Source organism: Clavispora lusitaniae (genome assembly GCF_014636115.1).
Source record: "Clavispora lusitaniae strain FDAARGOS_655 chromosome Unknown tig00000105_pilon, whole genome shotgun sequence".
In the NCBI taxonomy this organism is placed as follows: domain Eukaryota; kingdom Fungi; phylum Ascomycota; class Pichiomycetes; order Serinales; family Metschnikowiaceae; genus Clavispora; species Clavispora lusitaniae.
This window is the reverse complement of record NW_027093978.1, coordinates 1,351,052-1,368,891: the sequence shown is the minus strand read 5'-3', so window position 1 is coordinate 1,368,891 and position 17,840 is coordinate 1,351,052. Positions and strand designations below refer to the sequence as shown.

The following is a 17,840-nucleotide window of genomic DNA, read 5'->3' as shown; positions in this document are numbered from 1 at the left end:
ATCGCATATTATCGTCGGTTTCTAATACCTACGCGATGTAGTTCCTTCAGAACTAAAACACTTCACTGTCAAGCGCAGTGGCGCAGTGGAAGCGCGCAGGGCTCATAACCCTGATGTCCCAGGATCGAAACCTGGCTGCGCTATACTTTTTGATTCCTGAAAAGGTTCATCGTTTTTTTGGCCTTGCAAAGCGAGATGCCATTGTAAGCAAAAAGCGACATAAATGCAAACAAGCAAATTTGCAATTGAGGCCGCAGAGAAGAAGAAGCAACTAATGTGCCATAGAGTCATACGAAACACAAGATAAAAAAAAAAATCCAGCAGCTCCTATTTGCCTAGTCCAATTTTTTCCATAAATATTCAGTCTGTTCAAACAACCCACTAAACAGTTTTGTTTCCACCTTTGTCTACACCAAGACATGTTTCGCATTCTATCGTCTGTCGTGTTCATGTTATCAGTACCTGCACACAGAGCGCGACTATGATCAAACGTGTCTACAACTCGACCATTTTCGTGATCTGATCTATTCATCCAAAATGGTACGTCAATTAAGAGACCTAATAATTGAAGTAGCTTCCCATACTAACAAACAAGGCCGTCCAAACTCCAAAGCAAAGAGCTGCTAACGCCAAGTTTGCAAAGTTGAACACGAAAAAACAGGGCAAGCCTAGAGCCAAGACTGAACCAGTCAAGTTCCCAATTTCCAAAGGATGGATGCTCGTTTTGGCCTTTTTGGTTTGCGGAGGTGCTGTGCTTGAAATCCTCAGGTTATTCTTTTAAGCTGGTTACGGCACAATCACTTTCTTCTATCGCTTCTCGAGTAAGGTCATAATTTGCAAATACACACTAATGCCATTTTCTTTCCAGAAAGGTTTTATTTTCATTTTGATTTCTTTGAATTTTTTTTTTCTTTTTGCTGTGGCTGGTTAGACCGCCGACTCTTCGTTCGTGGATGTTGAACTCGACGCCAAAAACGACGCACTGTTGTCGTTTTCCCATAACCCCAGTGCTGATCTCAGCTCAACATGGGAAGGAACATCCAACGGACATACAGGCACTTCCATTCCAAAATCTTGAAAGAGATCAAAGAGCTTGGCGTCGCCTTCGTCGCCAAAATCATATGTAGCAAACTCGATTCCCTTGTCGTGGATGAAGCTTAAATATGGGGCAGCCGTTTCAATCTCTGCCATCGACAAAGGCGTCTCATCATTCATCTTCGCTATAGGTGTTGGGTCAATTAGCGGGGCCCATGGGTCCACTAACTTACTTTCTAAGCCTGCGACTAGTGACACCAGAGACTTTGGCAAGACATACTTGAATGTGTGGCTCCCATTTAAGGGCGAGACGAGACGTAAGTTATTCTCCGCATCCATAAATGCAAGCTGTACGAGTCCTGTTTTTCTATGCCTCCACATCGACCCATTGTGCTGTGCTTGGGTCAAGTCGCCAGGCACATTTGCACAACCAGGAAGTTTCAAGAATTTGATAGCTTTGGCCGAGGGCAAAATCCACGAGTCCGAAAACTGGTTTTTTCCAGGGATATTCGGACTGGTCTCGTCAAATGAATTGGGGTAATTTGCTTCGTTTCCCCCAGAAAGATAATTAACATTGTACCAGTGGACGGAGCCCGATCTTTTTGTGATACAGCCAAAGCCAAAGTTGGTTCCTCGTAGATTCTCTGTATTGTTGTCGTTGACAAACCATACCAAGTCTTGGATGCTGGCGCTGGTTTTCCCTCGCATAAATTTCCCCACCAAAGAAACTTCTTTGGGTAATTTACAAAGATCCCACATGTAAAGATTATCGCCTTTGAGGCTTGCATGGACCAAATGTAAGTCATAAGGGCTTAGAGAAAGATGCAGCACGCCGCCCGGCGGCTTGAAAAGTGCCATGGTTTGCCCATTTGCAATGTCAATCACATGGATAACCTCATTTTCGCCATATGCCCGTGCCTGTTTCTTGAGGGTGTCCACCGTGGAAAAAAATGCGTCGCCAATGCTGGAACTAAGCGAGTGAAGCGACACATCCTTATCGATAATATTATCCTTTTTCTTCAAGTAGCTGTGGACCTTTTTGGTTCCGAGATCCGAAAGCTTGAAAAGCTTATCAGCAGCAGTGTTAGAGACAGAGGACAAGACGCGGCTGAGGAGTGGGCCGGAGGAAGGAAGCTTGGTCGGTGTATACAAGCTTGAAGATTTGGTAGTCAGATTGGAATTTTCAGAATGCATCTGCTTATGGTACTGTACTTCCTTCTTTGTCGGACAGTAGACCAACCAGCTGCCAACAATATCGAAAAGAGGCTCGTGGTCAAAAAGGGCAGTTTTGAATACCACCTGACCCTCTTGCAAATGAGAAGATATCTCGTGGCCTGCGTTGAACAGAATAAAATTATGAAACACCCGCGAGTGGGGCCCGCCCACGTTTGCTCGCCGGAGTGGAGCGTCGAGCAGCACGTCCACTTTGTACACGTAGACGTATCCCTCGGAAGAGCCAAAAGCCACATAAGGCTTGCCCACTTTGATCAGAAGATTGCCACGCATGTATATGGGAAAACTCTGTCTGTGAACACCCCATTTGCTGCGGATTTCGGCAAAAGTGTTGTCTTTCTCGATGTCCTTGTACACGAGAATCAAAAGCGAGTGCAAGCCGTCACAGTAGACCTTCATGGCCAACATTTCTCGATTCGGGAACTCACACTGCGTCATCAACACCAACTCTTCCTCGGAGACCAGCTCGTTATCACGATACGGGTCGCCGTAATACGCCACAAGCCCCTGTTCGTCCTTGCCCTTTTCGTACTTCTTGACTTTCTTCCAGTCCCAGTGCTCGTACACATGCTGCTCAGCGTACCAGACATGGAGGTCGCCTCTCGGACCTTGCTCAACCATCCTGGCCGCCTTCCTCTCCTGCGGAATCTTGCCGTCTTTTGCAACTTCTTCGCCATTTTTCCATGTCTCCATGTTAGCCGCCAGCTTAAGCTTCTGCCACGACGCCGCCGACGTGCCCAATTGCTGACCTCGGCGCGGATTGGTAAGGCTAGGTGTCAGTATTCAATGGGTATCACAAAGGACTAAACACATACACTTTGATCAATTTAGTATCCTGAATCATGACTGGACGTTGTGCCAAAAAAGAAGTGGGTATGAGAATAACAATGGCTCCGGATCACAGAACCGGATTATATTTTGCAAGAATTGGACTTGTTTGACTTTTTTGGATCGGTTGATTCTTTTTTTGGAGGCGTGTTTATGGTGTGTGACTGAGGCGATAAGAAGGCGATACGTATCCTGCATTACCCTGCAGGCCCGTATCGCCTATCAGTTCCAGAAAAAGTCAAAAAAGAATGCGCAAGCCCGGAATCGAACCGGGGGCCCAACGATGGCAACGTTGGATTTTACCACTAAACCACTTGCGCTTCGGATGAGTGTTGTGAGGGGGGGAAAATAATGTCAGAGAAAGACTAATCGAGAATCAAGTTATAATGGTCAGATTCCCAGACCGTTAATTTCTGCCGATTGAATTTTAGGAACAACAAGCGTTCTTCTGGTGTTTGAATTAGACGAGAGCCGGCAAGTACATCAGTAGAGTCCAGTGAGGCTAAAGTGCATCTTGTCATTCCTGTCAAAATTGGCGTCTTTGTCGAAGCTCTTGAAGAAAGATTAAATCGACTGCTTTGAAAATTTGACCTCTAGAGTTGAGATTGAAGTGGGTGAAGGACTTTGGTAAGAACTAACAGCATAATAAGGTTGGCTGACATCTATCGACCTGTCCCAAAAGGTAGCAGATTTCTCATATCTACTTTCCCTTTGGGTTCACTATCAAAATCTAGGCATACTCAGTACAATAGTACATTCAGCACATTACTGGGAAATAGAAAGAAAAAGTACAAGATATGGATCACTTTAATAGTCCTGCAGCGACATATATGCTTCAAGAGCTGTCAGACAGGGTGGAGGTGAACTCGATTTTTCTTCCAACTGCGAAAGTGTTCTCCTGGGCCAGTTTAAACTGAAAGTAAACGAATACTCCAGGGCAAACGAGAAGGCATACGCGTTGGAATTTCTACGCTTTTTTGCAGAAAACGTGTATTGATGAGAAAAAAAAAACCGGATCGAGCTAGCCTTATATAGTGCGAGGCGGGTAACATGTGTATGCAGGCCACCAAAGGGAAGATTGTGTTCTTAGCATTTTTGTCTTCTTGTATTTTCATTATTAGTTGTAATTTGATTATTAGTACTTATATTTTCATTATTATACTTGTTTGCTTATTTTCTTAGGGCACTTTTTTGTTGGTTTCTCTTCATTTAGAGTTCTCGACTTGAACCTCTTTAGTGCAAATATGCGGATGCGACATGATACTTTTTTCGCCAGCTGAATTGTTCAGTCCACTGTAGATTCTTGTACAAGCATTATCACGAACGAATGTTTTTATCGAAGTTCCGTCTCTCAAAGGCTTTTTTGCATGAACTTTGTTGTCTTTTTCGAATTGAATCTTTCTTTGAATGAAATTTGAGTTGTCCTTTTCGAATTGAGTCTTTGAATGGTCTTCAGTTCGACACATCAATTGACCTGATAAATATTCCTACAGGCTCAAAGAAACAACAAAAGATGTTTCACATCAGAAACGGTGAAAACTTTTATGTTTATTCACATCCCAAATACAGTAGGAATGGCACATTCCCTCGAAAGAATGCAGAAAGACCACTGGTTGTGGTTAATAGTCGCATATGATCATGTTCAAAGCTTTGTGAATCATGATTAAGCTTTGTGAATCATGTTTAAAGCTTTGTGAATCATGTTCAAAGCTTCATCGAGCATATTTGTTCTTGTCCAATATGAAAAGTTTGCTGCTCAAATTTATTTGAACTTTCAGTTTTCCGTGTAGTCTACTCCGTTTTCTCATTGAAATATTCCTTTGACTGAATGGAGCATTGTTGACAGATTCAAGCAAATCTCCAAAAATCTAGACTGTCAAATTAATTCAATCCAAAAGTCAATAAAATACTCTGCAAAGCCACACAAGGTATTTTGCCAGTTCGAATGAAAAAATAATCATTAGTAAATATTCATGAAGCTAATGATATTTTTGTTCGGACTGCATTTGTTGAAAAAGGCCATTTTGCTCTGCACTCAATACACCCGTACCCCCAAACAGAGCCTCTTGATCCTGCCAACATTTCGCACCCAACATCTAAAACTCCCAACCGCGTCCTGCACAAATTGCAGGCTATATATCTCACCAGGCCTCTTCCTTCTTCTTTTCCAGCGCTGTTGTCGTTTTCCTAATTCACACCATGAGACCTGAAATCGAACAAGAGCTTTCGCACGTGTTGTTGACAGAATTGTTGGCCTACCAATTTGCCTCGCCCGTCAGATGGATCGAGACCCAAGATGTCTTTTTGAAAGAACACAATACTGAACGTGTTGTGGAAATCGGTCCTTCGCCAACTTTGGCCGGTATGGCCTCCAGAACCATCAAGGCCAAGTACGAGTCCTACGATGCTGCTTTGTCTTTGCAGCGCCAGGTTTTGTGTTACGCCAAAGACGCCAAGGAGATTTATTACACGCCAGATCCTGCCGACCTCGCGCCCCCAGCCAAAGAAGAGCCAGCTGCTGCTGCCGCTCCTGCTGCTGCCGCTCCTGCTCCTGCTGCTGCTGCTCCAGCCGCCGCTCCAGCCGCCCCAGCTGCCGCTCCAGCTGGTCCAGCCGCTTCGATTTCTGACGAGCCAGTCAAGGCGTCGCTTCTTTTGCACGTTTTGGTTGCTCAGAAGTTGAAGAAGCCATTGGAAGGCGTGCCTATGAGCAAGGCCATCAAGGACTTGGTCAACGGTAAGTCCACCGTGCAAAACGAGATTTTGGGTGACTTGGGTAAAGAATTCGGTTCGACCCCAGATAAGCCAGAAGACACTCCATTGGAAGAATTGGCCGAACAGTTCCAAGACACCTTTAACGGCCTGTTGGGTAAGACGTCTCTGTCCTTGATTGGCCGTTTGATGTCGTCGAAAATGCCTGGTGGTTTCTCCATCACCGTGGCCAGAAAGTATTTGGAAACCAGATTCGGTTTGGGCTCCGGCAGACAGGACTCGGTCTTGTTGATGGCATTGGTCAACGAGCCACCATCTCGTTTGGGCTCTGACGCTGAAGCCAAGGAGTTTTTGGACTCCGTGGCCCAGAAATACGCCTCCTCCGCCGGAATCTCCTTGTCTTCGGCCTCTGCTGCAAGCGGTGGAGCCGCTGCTGGCGGCGCCGTTATCGACAGCGCTGCTTTGGACGCTTTGAGCGCCGAAAGCAAGACCTTGGCCAGACAACAGTTGGAAGTGTTGGCCAGATACTTGCAAGTGGACTTGAACAAGGGTGCCAAGTCGTTCATCAAGGAAAAGGAAGCGTCTGTATTGTTGCAGAAGGAGCTTGACTTGTGGGAGGCTGAGCACGGCGAGTTCTACGCTAAGGGTATCAAGCCAATCTTTTCCTCTTTGAAGGCTAGAACCTACGACTCCTACTGGAACTGGGCCCGTCAAGATGTCTTGTCCATGTACTTTGACATCATTTTCGGCAAGTTGACCTCCGTCGACCGTGAAACCATCAACCAATGTATCCAAATCATGAACAGAGCATCGCCAACTTTGATCAAGTTCATGCAGTATCACATTGACCACACTCCAGAGTACAAGGGTGAAACCTACCAGTTGGCCCGTAGATTGGGCCAGCAGTTGATTGACAACTGTAAGCAGGTCATGGACGTGGACCCAGTGTACAAGGATGTGTCCAGAATCACCGGTCCTAAGACTACTGTTGACTCCAAGGGTAACATTGTCTACGAAGAGGCCAACAAGGAATCTGTTCGCAAGTTCGAGCAATACGTGTACGAGATGGCCCAAGGTGGCTCCATGACCAAGCAAGTCCAGCCTACTATCCAAGAGGACTTGTCCCGCGTTTACCAGGCCATTTCCAAGCAGGCCACTGTGTCGAAGAACACCAAGGTCGAGCTCGACAAGTTGTACTCTCAATTGGTTGAGTTCTTGGAAGAGAGCAAGGAAATTGAGACTGCTCAGGCCACCAAGACTGCCTTGCAACACCAGACCAGCTCATCTTCTACTGACGAAGAGGAAACCTCCGCTTCTTCCGACGACGAGATCGCCTCTTTGCCAGACAAGACCTCTATCTTGCAACCTGTTTCCTCTACCATCCCACCACAAACCATCCCATTCTTGAACCTCCAGAAGAAGGGCAAGAACGGTTGGGAGTTCGACCACAAGTTGTCTTCCATGTACTTGGACGGTTTGGAAAGCGGTGCTGTCAACGGTTTGACTTTCAAGGACAAGCACGTTTTGGTCACTGGTGCCGGTGCTGGCTCCATTGGTGCCGAAATTTTGCAAGGTTTGATTTCTGGTGGTGCTAAGGTTGTTGTCACCACTTCCCGTTTCTCCAAGAAGGTTACTGAGTACTACCAGGCCATGTACTCCAGATACGGTGCTGCCGGCTCCACTTTGATTGTTGTGCCTTTCAACCAGGGTTCCAAGCAAGATGTTGACGCTTTGATCTCCTACATCTACGACACCAAGGAAGGTTTGGGTTGGGACTTGGATGCCATCATTCCATTCGCTGCCATTCCTGAAAACGGCAATGGTTTGGACAACATCGACTCCAAGTCCGAGTTGGCCCACAGAATTATGTTGACCAACTTGTTGAGAATGTTGGGTGCTGTCAAGGCCAAGAAGACCACTGACACTAGACCAGCTCAAGTGATCTTGCCTCTTTCTCCTAACCACGGTACCTTCGGTTTCGATGGTTTGTACTCCGAATCCAAGATCTCTTTGGAAACCTTGTTCAACAGATGGTACTCTGAAGACTGGTCGACCAAGTTGACCATTTGTGGTGCCATCATTGGTTGGACTAGAGGTACTGGTTTGATGAGTGCCAACAACATCATTGCTGAGGGCATTGAAAAGGTGGGTGTGAGAACCTTCTCCCAGAAGGAGATGGCTTTCAACATCTTGGGTTTGTTGACTCCAGAAGTTGTCAACTTGTGCCAGGAGCAACCTGTCATGGCCGACTTGAACGGTGGTTTGCAGTTCATTGACAACTTGAAGGAGTTCACCTCCAAGTTGAGATCTGACTTGGTTGAAAATGCTGACGTTAGAAGAGCTGTTTCCATCGAAAATGCCATCGAACAAAAGGTTGTTCACGGTGACAACGTCGATGCTAACTACAGCAAGGTTAGCGTCCAACCAAGAGCTAACATGACTTTCGCTTTCCCTGACATGAAGCCATACGAGGAGATCAAGAAGATTTCCCCAGACATGGAGAACATGTTGGACTTGGAATCTGTCATTGTTGTCACTGGTTTCTCCGAAGTTGGTCCATGGGGTAACGCCAGAACCAGATGGGAGATGGAAGCTTACGGTGAATTCTCTCTTGAAGGTTGTATTGAGATGGCCTGGATTATGGGCTTGATCAAGTACCACAACGGTAACTTGAAGGGTAAGCCATACTCCGGCTGGGTGGATGCCAAGACTCAACAACCAGTTGAGGACAAGGACATCAAGGCCAAGTACGAGGAAGAAATCTTGGAGCATTCCGGTATCCGTCTCATTGAGCCTGAATTGTTTGACGGCTACGATCCTAAGAAGAAGCAAATGATTCAAGAAGTTGTTATTCAACACGACTTGGAGCCCTTTGAAGCTTCTAAGGAGACTGCTGAGCAATACAAGCACCAACATGGCGACAAGTGTGAGATTTTCGAGATTGAAGAGTCTGGAGAATACACCGTTAAGATTTTGAAGGGTGCCACTTTGTTTGTTCCAAAGGCCTTGAGATTCGACAGATTGGTTGCTGGTCAAATCCCAACGGGCTGGAACGCTAAGAACTACGGTATTCCAGAGGACACCATCTCGCAAGTTGACCCTATCACCTTGTTCGTGTTGGTTTCTACTGTGGAAGCCTTGTTGGCTGCTGGTATTACCGACCCATACGAATTCTACAAGTATGTCCACGTTTCCGAAGTTGGTAACTGTTCTGGTTCTGGTATGGGTGGTGTTTCTGCCTTGAGAGGTATGTTCAAGGACAGATACTCGGACAGACCAGTGCAAAATGATATTTTGCAAGAGTCTTTCATCAACACCATGTCTGCTTGGGTGAACATGTTGTTGTTGTCCTCTTCCGGTCCTATCAAGACTCCAGTTGGTGCATGTGCCACTGCTGTCGAGTCTGTTGACACCGGTATCGAGACCATCTTGTCTGGAAAGGCTAAGGTGTGTATCGTTGGTGGTTACGATGACTTCCAAGAGGAAGGCTCGTATGAGTTCGCTAACATGAACGCCACTTCCAATGCTGTTGACGAGTTTGCCCATGGCAGAACTCCTTCGGAAATGTCCAGACCAGCCACCACCACCAGAAACGGTTTCATGGAGGCTCAAGGTTCTGGTATCCAGGTTATCATGACCGCAGACTTGGCCATCAAGATGGGTGTTCCAATCTACGCTGTTTTGGCCATGACTGCCACTGCCACCGATAAGATCGGTAGATCTGTGCCTGCTCCAGGTAAGGGTATTTTGACCACTGCCCGTGAGCACCACGGTGACTTGAAGTACCCATCTGCCATGATGAACGTTAAGTACAGAAGCAGACAATTGAAGAAGAGATTGGAGCAAATTGGTGCTTGGGAGGCTTCCGAAATCGAGTACTTGTCTGAGGAAGCTGAGTTGGCCAAGGAAGAGTTTGGTGCTGACTTCTCCGTTTCTGAGTTCATGCGTGAGAGAACCGAAGAAATCCGCCGTGAGGCCAAGAGACAAGCCGCTGATGCCAAGAAGCAGTGGGGTAACTTCTTCTACAAGAACGACCCTAGAATTGCTCCATTGAGAGGTTCTTTGGCCGCCTTCGGTTTGACCATCGATGACTTGGGTGTTGCTTCCTTCCACGGTACTTCTACTAAGGCCAACGATAAGAATGAGTCTGCCACCATCAACTCCATGATGAAGCACTTGGGCAGAAGCGAAGGTAACCCAGTGTTTGGTGTCTTCCAGAAGTACTTGACTGGTCACCCTAAGGGTGCTGCTGGTGCTTGGATGTTGAACGGTGCCATCCAAATCTTGAACAGTGGTATTGTTCCAGGTAACAGAAACGCTGACAATGTTGACAAGGTCATGGAGGACTTTGAGTACGTGTTGTACCCATCCAGATCCATCCAAACCGACGGTATCAAGGCTGTGTCTGTCACCTCTTTCGGTTTCGGTCAGAAGGGTGCTCAAGCCGTCGCTGTTCACCCTGATTACTTGTTTGCTGTTTTGGACAAGAACTCCTACGAGGACTACGCTTCCAGAGTCAGCTCCAGAAACAAGAGAGCCTACAGATACATGCACAACGCCATCACCCGTAACACCATGTTTGTGGCTAAGGACAAGGCTCCATACGCTGATGAGTTGGAGCAACCTGTGTACTTGGACCCATTGGCACGTGTTGAGGAGAGCAAGACTGGCCTTGTTTTCAGCAAGAAGGGTGTTCAGTCGAACAAGAGCTACGTCTCTTCTATTTCTGACGCCACTTCCAAGGCCTTAAGCTCTTTGAACAAGGGTTCCAAGGGTGTTGGTGTGGACGTGGAGTTGCTTTCATCTTTGAACTTGGAAAACGAGACTTTTGTTGAGAGAAACTTCACTTCTGCTGAAGTTGAGTACGCCTCGAAGTCTCCTTTCCCACAAGCGTCTTTCACAGGCACTTGGTCGGCCAAGGAAGCTGTCTTCAAGGCTTTGGGTGTCAAGTCTCAAGGTGCTGGTGCTTCTTTGAAGGACATTGAGATTGTTCGTGACAGCAACGGTGCTCCAAAGGTTGTGTTGAACGGATCTGCTAAGGAGGCTGCTGCCAAGGCTGGTGTGAAGAACGTTAGTGTGTCGATTTCCCACGACGACTTCCAAGCTACTGCTGTCGCTTTGAGCGAGTTTTGATTAGCTCGAGATTATAGTGAATAGTCTAGAAATATATTTAAGCTAAGAGAGAAAAGTTCGTAGGGATTGTGAGATAAGTGTTTCAATGAGGTTGTTATCAGGCTGACAAGTTAAAGCTGTGATCTTCTCGTGGTATAAGCAAGTGTGAACGAATTAAGGTTGTGAATTTTGGACGATTTCATGCTACGAACTTTTGTGATTTCGAATTTCTATATACTGCTCCTGTATTCCGTAGAAAATACCGTTCAAAAATACAACAATGGTCCACTTTGTTCACTTGCGGTACGGTGAATATTCACTTTCCATGATCTCGTCTCTATCATTATTTCATACTCCAGAGATATTTTGGTTTCTGGTCAGACCGAGCTGTTTTCATCGCATTTAAATAGATTACATCGTTGAAGATTTGATAGCATGTTCAAATATACCGTTCAACTTGAGATGCCATCAAAGAATCAATTGAAATTTGAACCACTAACAATCTGATTGAACCATTAGGTTGCTCATCTGATTACTTCGCTAGCATTCTTATTAGCGGACCTTGTCTTGAACAAGCTGGCAGACCAAGAAAAACTCATAGTGCTAAGTCCTGCAGTCTTCTGATAGCTAAGTTAATAGTAGCATGTAATATTTACTATTATTTTTTTTTTCCTAATTCTAGCCAAAGTCGCTAGCTGTTGCAACTACTGAAGTAGTTTCAAAGCGAGACCAATCAATAAAATCCGACCTGCGGTACATTTTCGAGCATACAACTACAGAATAGCATACAATTGAGATGAACATTTGCGCAACCACATTGTATTTCGTCGTTCACACATTATATTTTCCATTTTCATTCTCTTACAAATACTTTCATATACTTAATTTTTTTCCTCTTCATCCATACTGGCTATGTCCAGATCGGGCCGCCTGGGTGCAGGACCCCACCCAGTTATCGCACCGTAAACGTTGAAGACAAGGCATACTAAACCATTTTAGGTCCGACATCACCAAGACAGAACACAATCATTCCTGGTCGAGCCATTGCGATTGATTCTAAAAGGCCGGTAAAAATGAGTCAGGACCCAGGTATCGCCACGCTGAGTGAAGATAATCCAGGCGGAGTCTCACCTTCAACGGAATGTGATGTTTCCGCGCCGAATGGCGTAGGCGAGGTGCCGAAAGACGAGAAAGAAGAAAAGAGCAGAGAAAACGAGGCGGCAGAGGACAAGGACGAGACGGAGAACGGCGGCGGTGCCGAAGAAACAAACAATGGATCCAAGGACAACGAGACGGAAAAGGCCATAGAGGCGGAGAATGCCACAGAGGCGGAGATCCCTGCAACTTCTGAGACGTCCGAGAAGGAAGCCGAAGAAAAAGACGAAGAGAAGGAAGCCGAAGAGCCTAAAGAGCAGTCTCCAGATTCACCAAAAGAGCAGTTTCAAGACCCACCAAAAGACCTGTCCCAAGATTCAAAGTCGGCACAAGAACCAGAGGCTCCTCAAGAGCCCGAAGAGGCCCAGAAGACGGAACATTCTCCCCAGAATGGCGCCACTGACAATTCTCACGCCGACTCCCACAATGAAGCTCAAATCCAGATAAAAGTCACCGACGAACAGGCAGAGACCAAACCACATGATGAGCCTGCGGGACCGGAAAAGGAAAACGCCAATGGCACTCTTTCAGCAGACGCAGATACGCGGGGCTCGCGTAATACGTCGATCTCCAATAGCTCGATCGTTTCTGTTGCCGGCTCTGGCAGGAAAGCCTCGACGAGTCGCCCAAGTGTCGACTCGCGGCGCCCGCTTGCCAAAGTGGAAAACTACCAGATCTTCAAGAAGTCGCTTGAAGGCATTGGCTCGAGCCGCGAAGCCAGCAAAAATGAGCGTCTTCGCTCGGCCACAGAAAGGGCCGTGGCGCTGCTCGACAACTCGGCGTCACGAGACCCACATGTCATATTCGAAGCGTTGAAGTTGGCCTGTGAATCGGGATCCAGTGCGCTTCGGTCGCAGGCAGTGGATCTTTTCGCCAAACTTTTCGACTATGCCATTTTCGAGGACGAGAGCGATCGCGTGGCTCTCACAGATCTGTCTGTAGAGGTGATCGCCGCGTGTTTCGAAGGCGAAGGAACTGATCCGGACGTGGAGATGCAAGTTGTCCGAGCACTCATGCACAGTATTCTACTCATGCCTACGCATGGAGCATCGCTTTTGAAAGCGGTTCGTCAAATCTACAATGTTTTCATCTTCTCCTTGTCGCCCCGCAACCAGCAAGTGGCACAGGGAACGTTGACGCAGGTCATTGGGGCCATTTTCGGCCGTGTGGGCGAAAAAGAGAAGGAGAGAAGCCTCTCTGAAGGCACAGAAGCGTCCGAAACGGAAGCAGCATCCGAAAGCGCCAATGAAACGAGCGACGCAAACGGGACAAGCGATTCGAACGACGCAGCACAGAAAACCGCAAAGCCAAAGGTATCTGCTCCCGTGACTCTCGCCAACTTGGAAGGCGGAGACAGCGGCGACGGCCAAAGAGTGGCAGAAGCAAACCTGGCGCTGGAGAAAGATGCTGATCTCGCAGTGAAAGATGCCTTTCTTATCTTCCGAGCCATGTGCAAGCTCTCGGTCAAGGACTTGGACACAGACAATGTTGACATGCGCTCACACCTGGTGCGGTCCAAGTTGCTCTCGTTGCATGTGATTCACACCATCTTGAAGAACAACATTGACATCTTCTTGAGCAAGCACGTGGTGATTCTTCTGGCTGGGTCCGACGACCAGACGTGTTTGATTGATGCTGTGAGACTGTACTTGTGCCAGGCTCTTATCCGCAACGCTGCGTCGCCCTTGGCCCCCGTTTTCGAGTTGTCGTTGGAGATCTTCTGGCTTTTGTTGGCCAACCTCCGCTCCGAATTCAAGATGGAAATCCCCGTGTTCTGGGAGCAAATCTACTTCCCTGTGGCGGAAATGAAAACGTCCACGGCCCACCAGAAACGCTACTTGCTTTCGGTGATGGAACGCTTGTGCAATGATTCGCGTTGCATCATTGAGTTTTACTTGAACTACGACTGCGACAGCGCACAGCCAAACATCTGTGAGAAGCTCATTGACTACTTGACCCGCTTATCTTTGGCCCGCGTAGAAGTTCTGCCTGCCCAAAAATTGGCCTACAGAGAAAATAAGCGCAACGGCATTTCTCTATACGACGTGAGCAAGATCGCCAACTTAACCTCGTCCACGATGTCTTCTCGTCCACCCGAACCAGAGATTTACGCTAGCTTCCCGTTGGAGTACGCCATGAAAATGACGTCTCTCAGCTGCTCGGTGGCGTTTTTGCGCTCGCTCCATCTGTGGGCCCAAAAAGGTCTCTCCTCAAAACGCATGTCGGTAGTCAAAGGATCAGCATCGCTGTTACCGAGCCGATCTACGTCGCGCAATGCTTCTTTCGTTGGGCTGAACTCGGTGCAAGAACCCTCGGACCCAGATGCACCTGAACAGTTTGAAACACAGAAGCAGCGCAAGAAGGCATTCTTGGAAGGCGTACGCCAGTTCAATGTCAAGCCCAAGAAGGGTGTGGCCTACTTTATTGAGCACGGCTTTATCCCGTCAGATAGTCCCCGTGACATTGCTGTTTTCTTGCTCGAATGTGATGCTTTGGATAAAGCTGCCATGGGCGAATACTTGGGAGAAGGCCACGACCGCAACGTCGCTATCATGCACGAGTTTGTGGACCAAATGGACTTCCGCAACACTCTATTTACTGATGCCATGCGTACTTTCCTTCAGGCGTTCCGTTTGCCGGGTGAATCGCAGAAAATCGACAGATTCATGTTGAAGTTCGCGGAGCGCTATGTGCTTGGCAACCCAGGGGTGTTCACCAATGCTGATGCTGCCTATGTGTTGGCATACTCGACAGTAATGCTCAATACAGACCAGCATTCGCCCCAAGTGAAAAACAGAATGACTGTGGACAACTTTGTGGCGAACAACGCCGGAATAGACGATGGAAAAGACTTACCTCGTGAGCTCTTGGAGAACATTTACTACGAGATTCAGCGCAATGAAATCAAGTTGCAGTCTGAACAGCATGCAGCTCTTTTGGCTGGCGAACAGGCGGTTTCAAGCGGACCAACCGGTTTTTTCGGCGGCCGAGACTTGACTAGAGAAGCCTACATGCACGCGTCGAAAGAGATGTCGACTAAAACAGAAAAGTTGGTGAAAAGCTTGGGCAAGAAATTGCGTTCCGAAGATGCAAACGTGTTCCACGCGGCATCGCATGTTCATCACGTTCGGTCGATTTTCGACACGGTGTGGATGTCGATTTTGGCAGGACTTACTGCTCCATTCAAAGAATTTGATGACGAAGATGTGACAAATTTGTGCTTAGAGGGCATAAAGTTGTCTATCAGAATCTCATGCATGTTTGAATTGCAGTACGCTAAACGGTCTTTTATTCGAGCATTGGTCCAGTTCCAGAATTTGAATAACATCGAGGACATCAAACAAAAGAACATTGCTGCCATATACATCATGCTTGATGTGGCTGTTTCTGAAGGTAATTACTTACAAAAGTCTTGGATTGATATTTTGACGTCGATTTCTCAGCTCGAGCGTTTGCAGTTGATTGCACAAGGTGTGGACCAAGATTCGATTCCAGATCTCTCTACGGCAAAATTGGTAAACAGAAGCTCGCTTGAAAGCTCTTCTTCTGCGCCTACGGGTTTCTTCCTGTTTGCTACGAAGGAAAGCACATTCCAAACTGCAGCAAACAAGTTCCACAACCAGCACTTGTCAGCTGAGGCAGCCTCTCTTTTAAACCGTACAGCACTTGGCGTTGCAATGGATAAAGTTTTCACCAACAGTGCCGAATTGACGGGTGAAGCTATTCAAGATTTTGTGGAGGCCTTGAGTGAAGTCGCATCTGAAGAAATCGAATCTTCAGGCCAATCGGCTAACCCAAGGATGTTTTCTTTGCAGAAAGTTGTGGACATATGTTACTACAACATGAGCAGAATTCGTTTGGAGTGGTCGCAATTGTGGTCTGTCATGGGAGAGATTTTCAATGTGGTGGGCTGCAACAGGAACGTTGCTGTTTCGTTCTTTGCATTAGATTCCCTTCGCCAGCTTTCAATGCGCTTTTTGGACATCGACGAGTTGTCTCACTTCAAGTTTCAAAAGGAATTCTTGAAACCGTTCGAACACATTTTCATAAATAACGATGCATATGATGTCAAGGACATGGTGCTTGAGTGCATCAACAATATGATGATGGCGAAGGCTGACAAAATCAAGTCGGGTTGGAAAGCCATCTTTGGCGTTTTGATTGCAGCAGCGAAAGAACGCAAGGAGAGCATCGTTACCAAAGCGTACAAAATGGCGTTCACAATAAATAAAGAATATTGTGATGAAGTGAGAACACAGGACTCGTTTGCGGAGTTGGCTTCTTGTTTCACGGAATTTGCTAAGAACGAGCGTTTTCAGAAGGTCAGTTTATTGTCGCTTGAAGTTTTGTCCAAGTTGATTGTACAGATTGCAAAGTACACCATAGAACAAGAGAAGACCATAACTATTCGTGAAGATGGCGAGAGATCCGAATATTTGAGCAAGCTTTGGTTTCCGATCTTGTTTGGCTTTTATGATATCATCATGTCGGGAGAGTTGGAGGTTCGGTCCAAAACGCTTACGCAATTTTTCGATATTTTGCTCAAGTATGGAGAACACTTTGAAGCTGATTTCTGGGATTTGGTTTACCACAAGTTGCTAGCACCGATCTTTGGCGTCTTGTCCAACCCATGGGAATTGAAATACGAAGATGAATTTAACCCAAGCAACAGTACTAGCGAAAAGGACAAACTCTCTTTCTGGGTTCTGACGACATTAATCCAAGCATTAAACAGCATGGTATCTTTGTTCACTCACTACTTCAAGCAACTCACACCATTGCTTGAAGAGTTTCTAAATCTTTTGATCAATTGTGTTTGTCAGGAGAACGATACAATTGCGAGAACAGGAAAGTCATGCTTGTACGATTTTGTTGTTCAAAACGCGGCCAGATTTGATGAGAACCAATGGGACGAAGTTGTTAGAGCATTCAAGACGTTATTTGAGTTGACAACGGCAAATGAGTTGTTTGAGTTAGACCCATTGAAGACGCAAAGAAGAGACTCCGACAGCACGGTGAACCAATCAGACAGTGAGGGAAGCAGCAAAAAATCATCTATTGTGGTGAAGTGTGTCTTGCAATTATTGATGATTGAAATGTTGCTGGACTTGTCGGTGAATGAAGCATTCTACGATGCCATTCCCCACGAACAACTTATGAAGTTTGCCAATCTTCTTTTGGATAGTTACCAGTTTGCCAAGGCGTTCAACGAAGACTACGATTTGCGGGTGCGGCTTTGGAACTCGGGCGTCATTGAGCGCCTTCCTAACTTGTTGAAGCAAGAAAGTATGTCGTCGGCCGTGTTCTTGAACATTATGTTCCGCTTGTACTGCGACAGAGACAAGTCGCGCGAGAAACAGGCCAAAGCGTATGTTCTTGTATCCGTTGTTCCGATCTGCGAGTTGATTGTGGAGCGGTTTTCGGGCTTTGACGAGGTGAATCTGCAGAAGAGCATCACCACGTGGAGGCCTGTGATCATCGAGATTTTCCAAGGCTACGTGGAGTTGGATGAAGACGACTTTGCGCAGTATGCTCCTAATATGTTTACGCTTACGCTTAAGTTATTCGACCGGGGCTTGAGCACGGACTTACGCAAGGGGATCCAGATGTTTTTGAGCCGGGTGGGAGATGCTTTTGTGCGCTAGCCCAGCAAAGCAGCAAGCAATATAATGTACAATAAATGCAATGCGTGAACATAAGACCGGAAAGACACGACAGAGGGAAGAGTAGAGAATAGACAAGAGTAGGAAGCAGAGAAACCAATGAAA

The 17,840-nt window shown here is 46.7% G+C and overlaps 3 protein-coding genes and 2 non-coding genes across 5 annotated transcripts; 3 read left to right on the top strand and 2 right to left on the bottom strand. All coding sequences in view use genetic code 12, as the record gives it.

The window, feature by feature from the left end:
* Positions 1 to 71: 71 nt before the first annotated feature.
* FOB63_005603 lies at positions 72 to 143 on the top strand. The gene has a single exon. It is a non-coding gene; the product is annotated as a tRNA-Met (tRNA).
* Positions 144 to 927: 784 nt separating this feature from the next.
* FOB63_003628 (uncharacterized protein) lies at positions 928 to 2,961 on the bottom strand (the record flags this gene model as incomplete). Its single annotated transcript, XM_002615231.2, has 1 exon — positions 928 to 2,961. One exon carries the CDS (start codon positions 2,959 to 2,961, stop codon positions 928 to 930), a length of 2,034 nt encoding a protein of 677 aa, XP_002615277.2.
* A 384-nt stretch (positions 2,962 to 3,345) lies between these two features.
* On the bottom strand, positions 3,346 to 3,416 carry FOB63_005600. Its single transcript has one exon. It is a non-coding gene; the product is annotated as a tRNA-Gly (tRNA).
* A 1,879-nt stretch (positions 3,417 to 5,295) lies between these two features.
* Positions 5,296 to 10,938, top strand: FAS2 (trifunctional fatty acid synthase subunit; the record flags this gene model as incomplete). The annotated part of the gene is made up of 1 exon (XM_002615232.2): positions 5,296 to 10,938. One exon carries the CDS (start codon positions 5,296 to 5,298, stop codon positions 10,936 to 10,938), a length of 5,643 nt encoding a protein of 1,880 aa, XP_002615278.2.
* A 1,052-nt stretch (positions 10,939 to 11,990) lies between these two features.
* Positions 11,991 to 17,717, top strand: SEC7 (Arf family guanine nucleotide exchange factor; the record flags this gene model as incomplete). The annotated part of the gene is made up of 1 exon (XM_002615233.2): positions 11,991 to 17,717. One exon carries the CDS (start codon positions 11,991 to 11,993, stop codon positions 17,715 to 17,717), a length of 5,727 nt encoding a protein of 1,908 aa, XP_002615279.2.
* Positions 17,718 to 17,840: the final 123 nt, after the last annotated feature.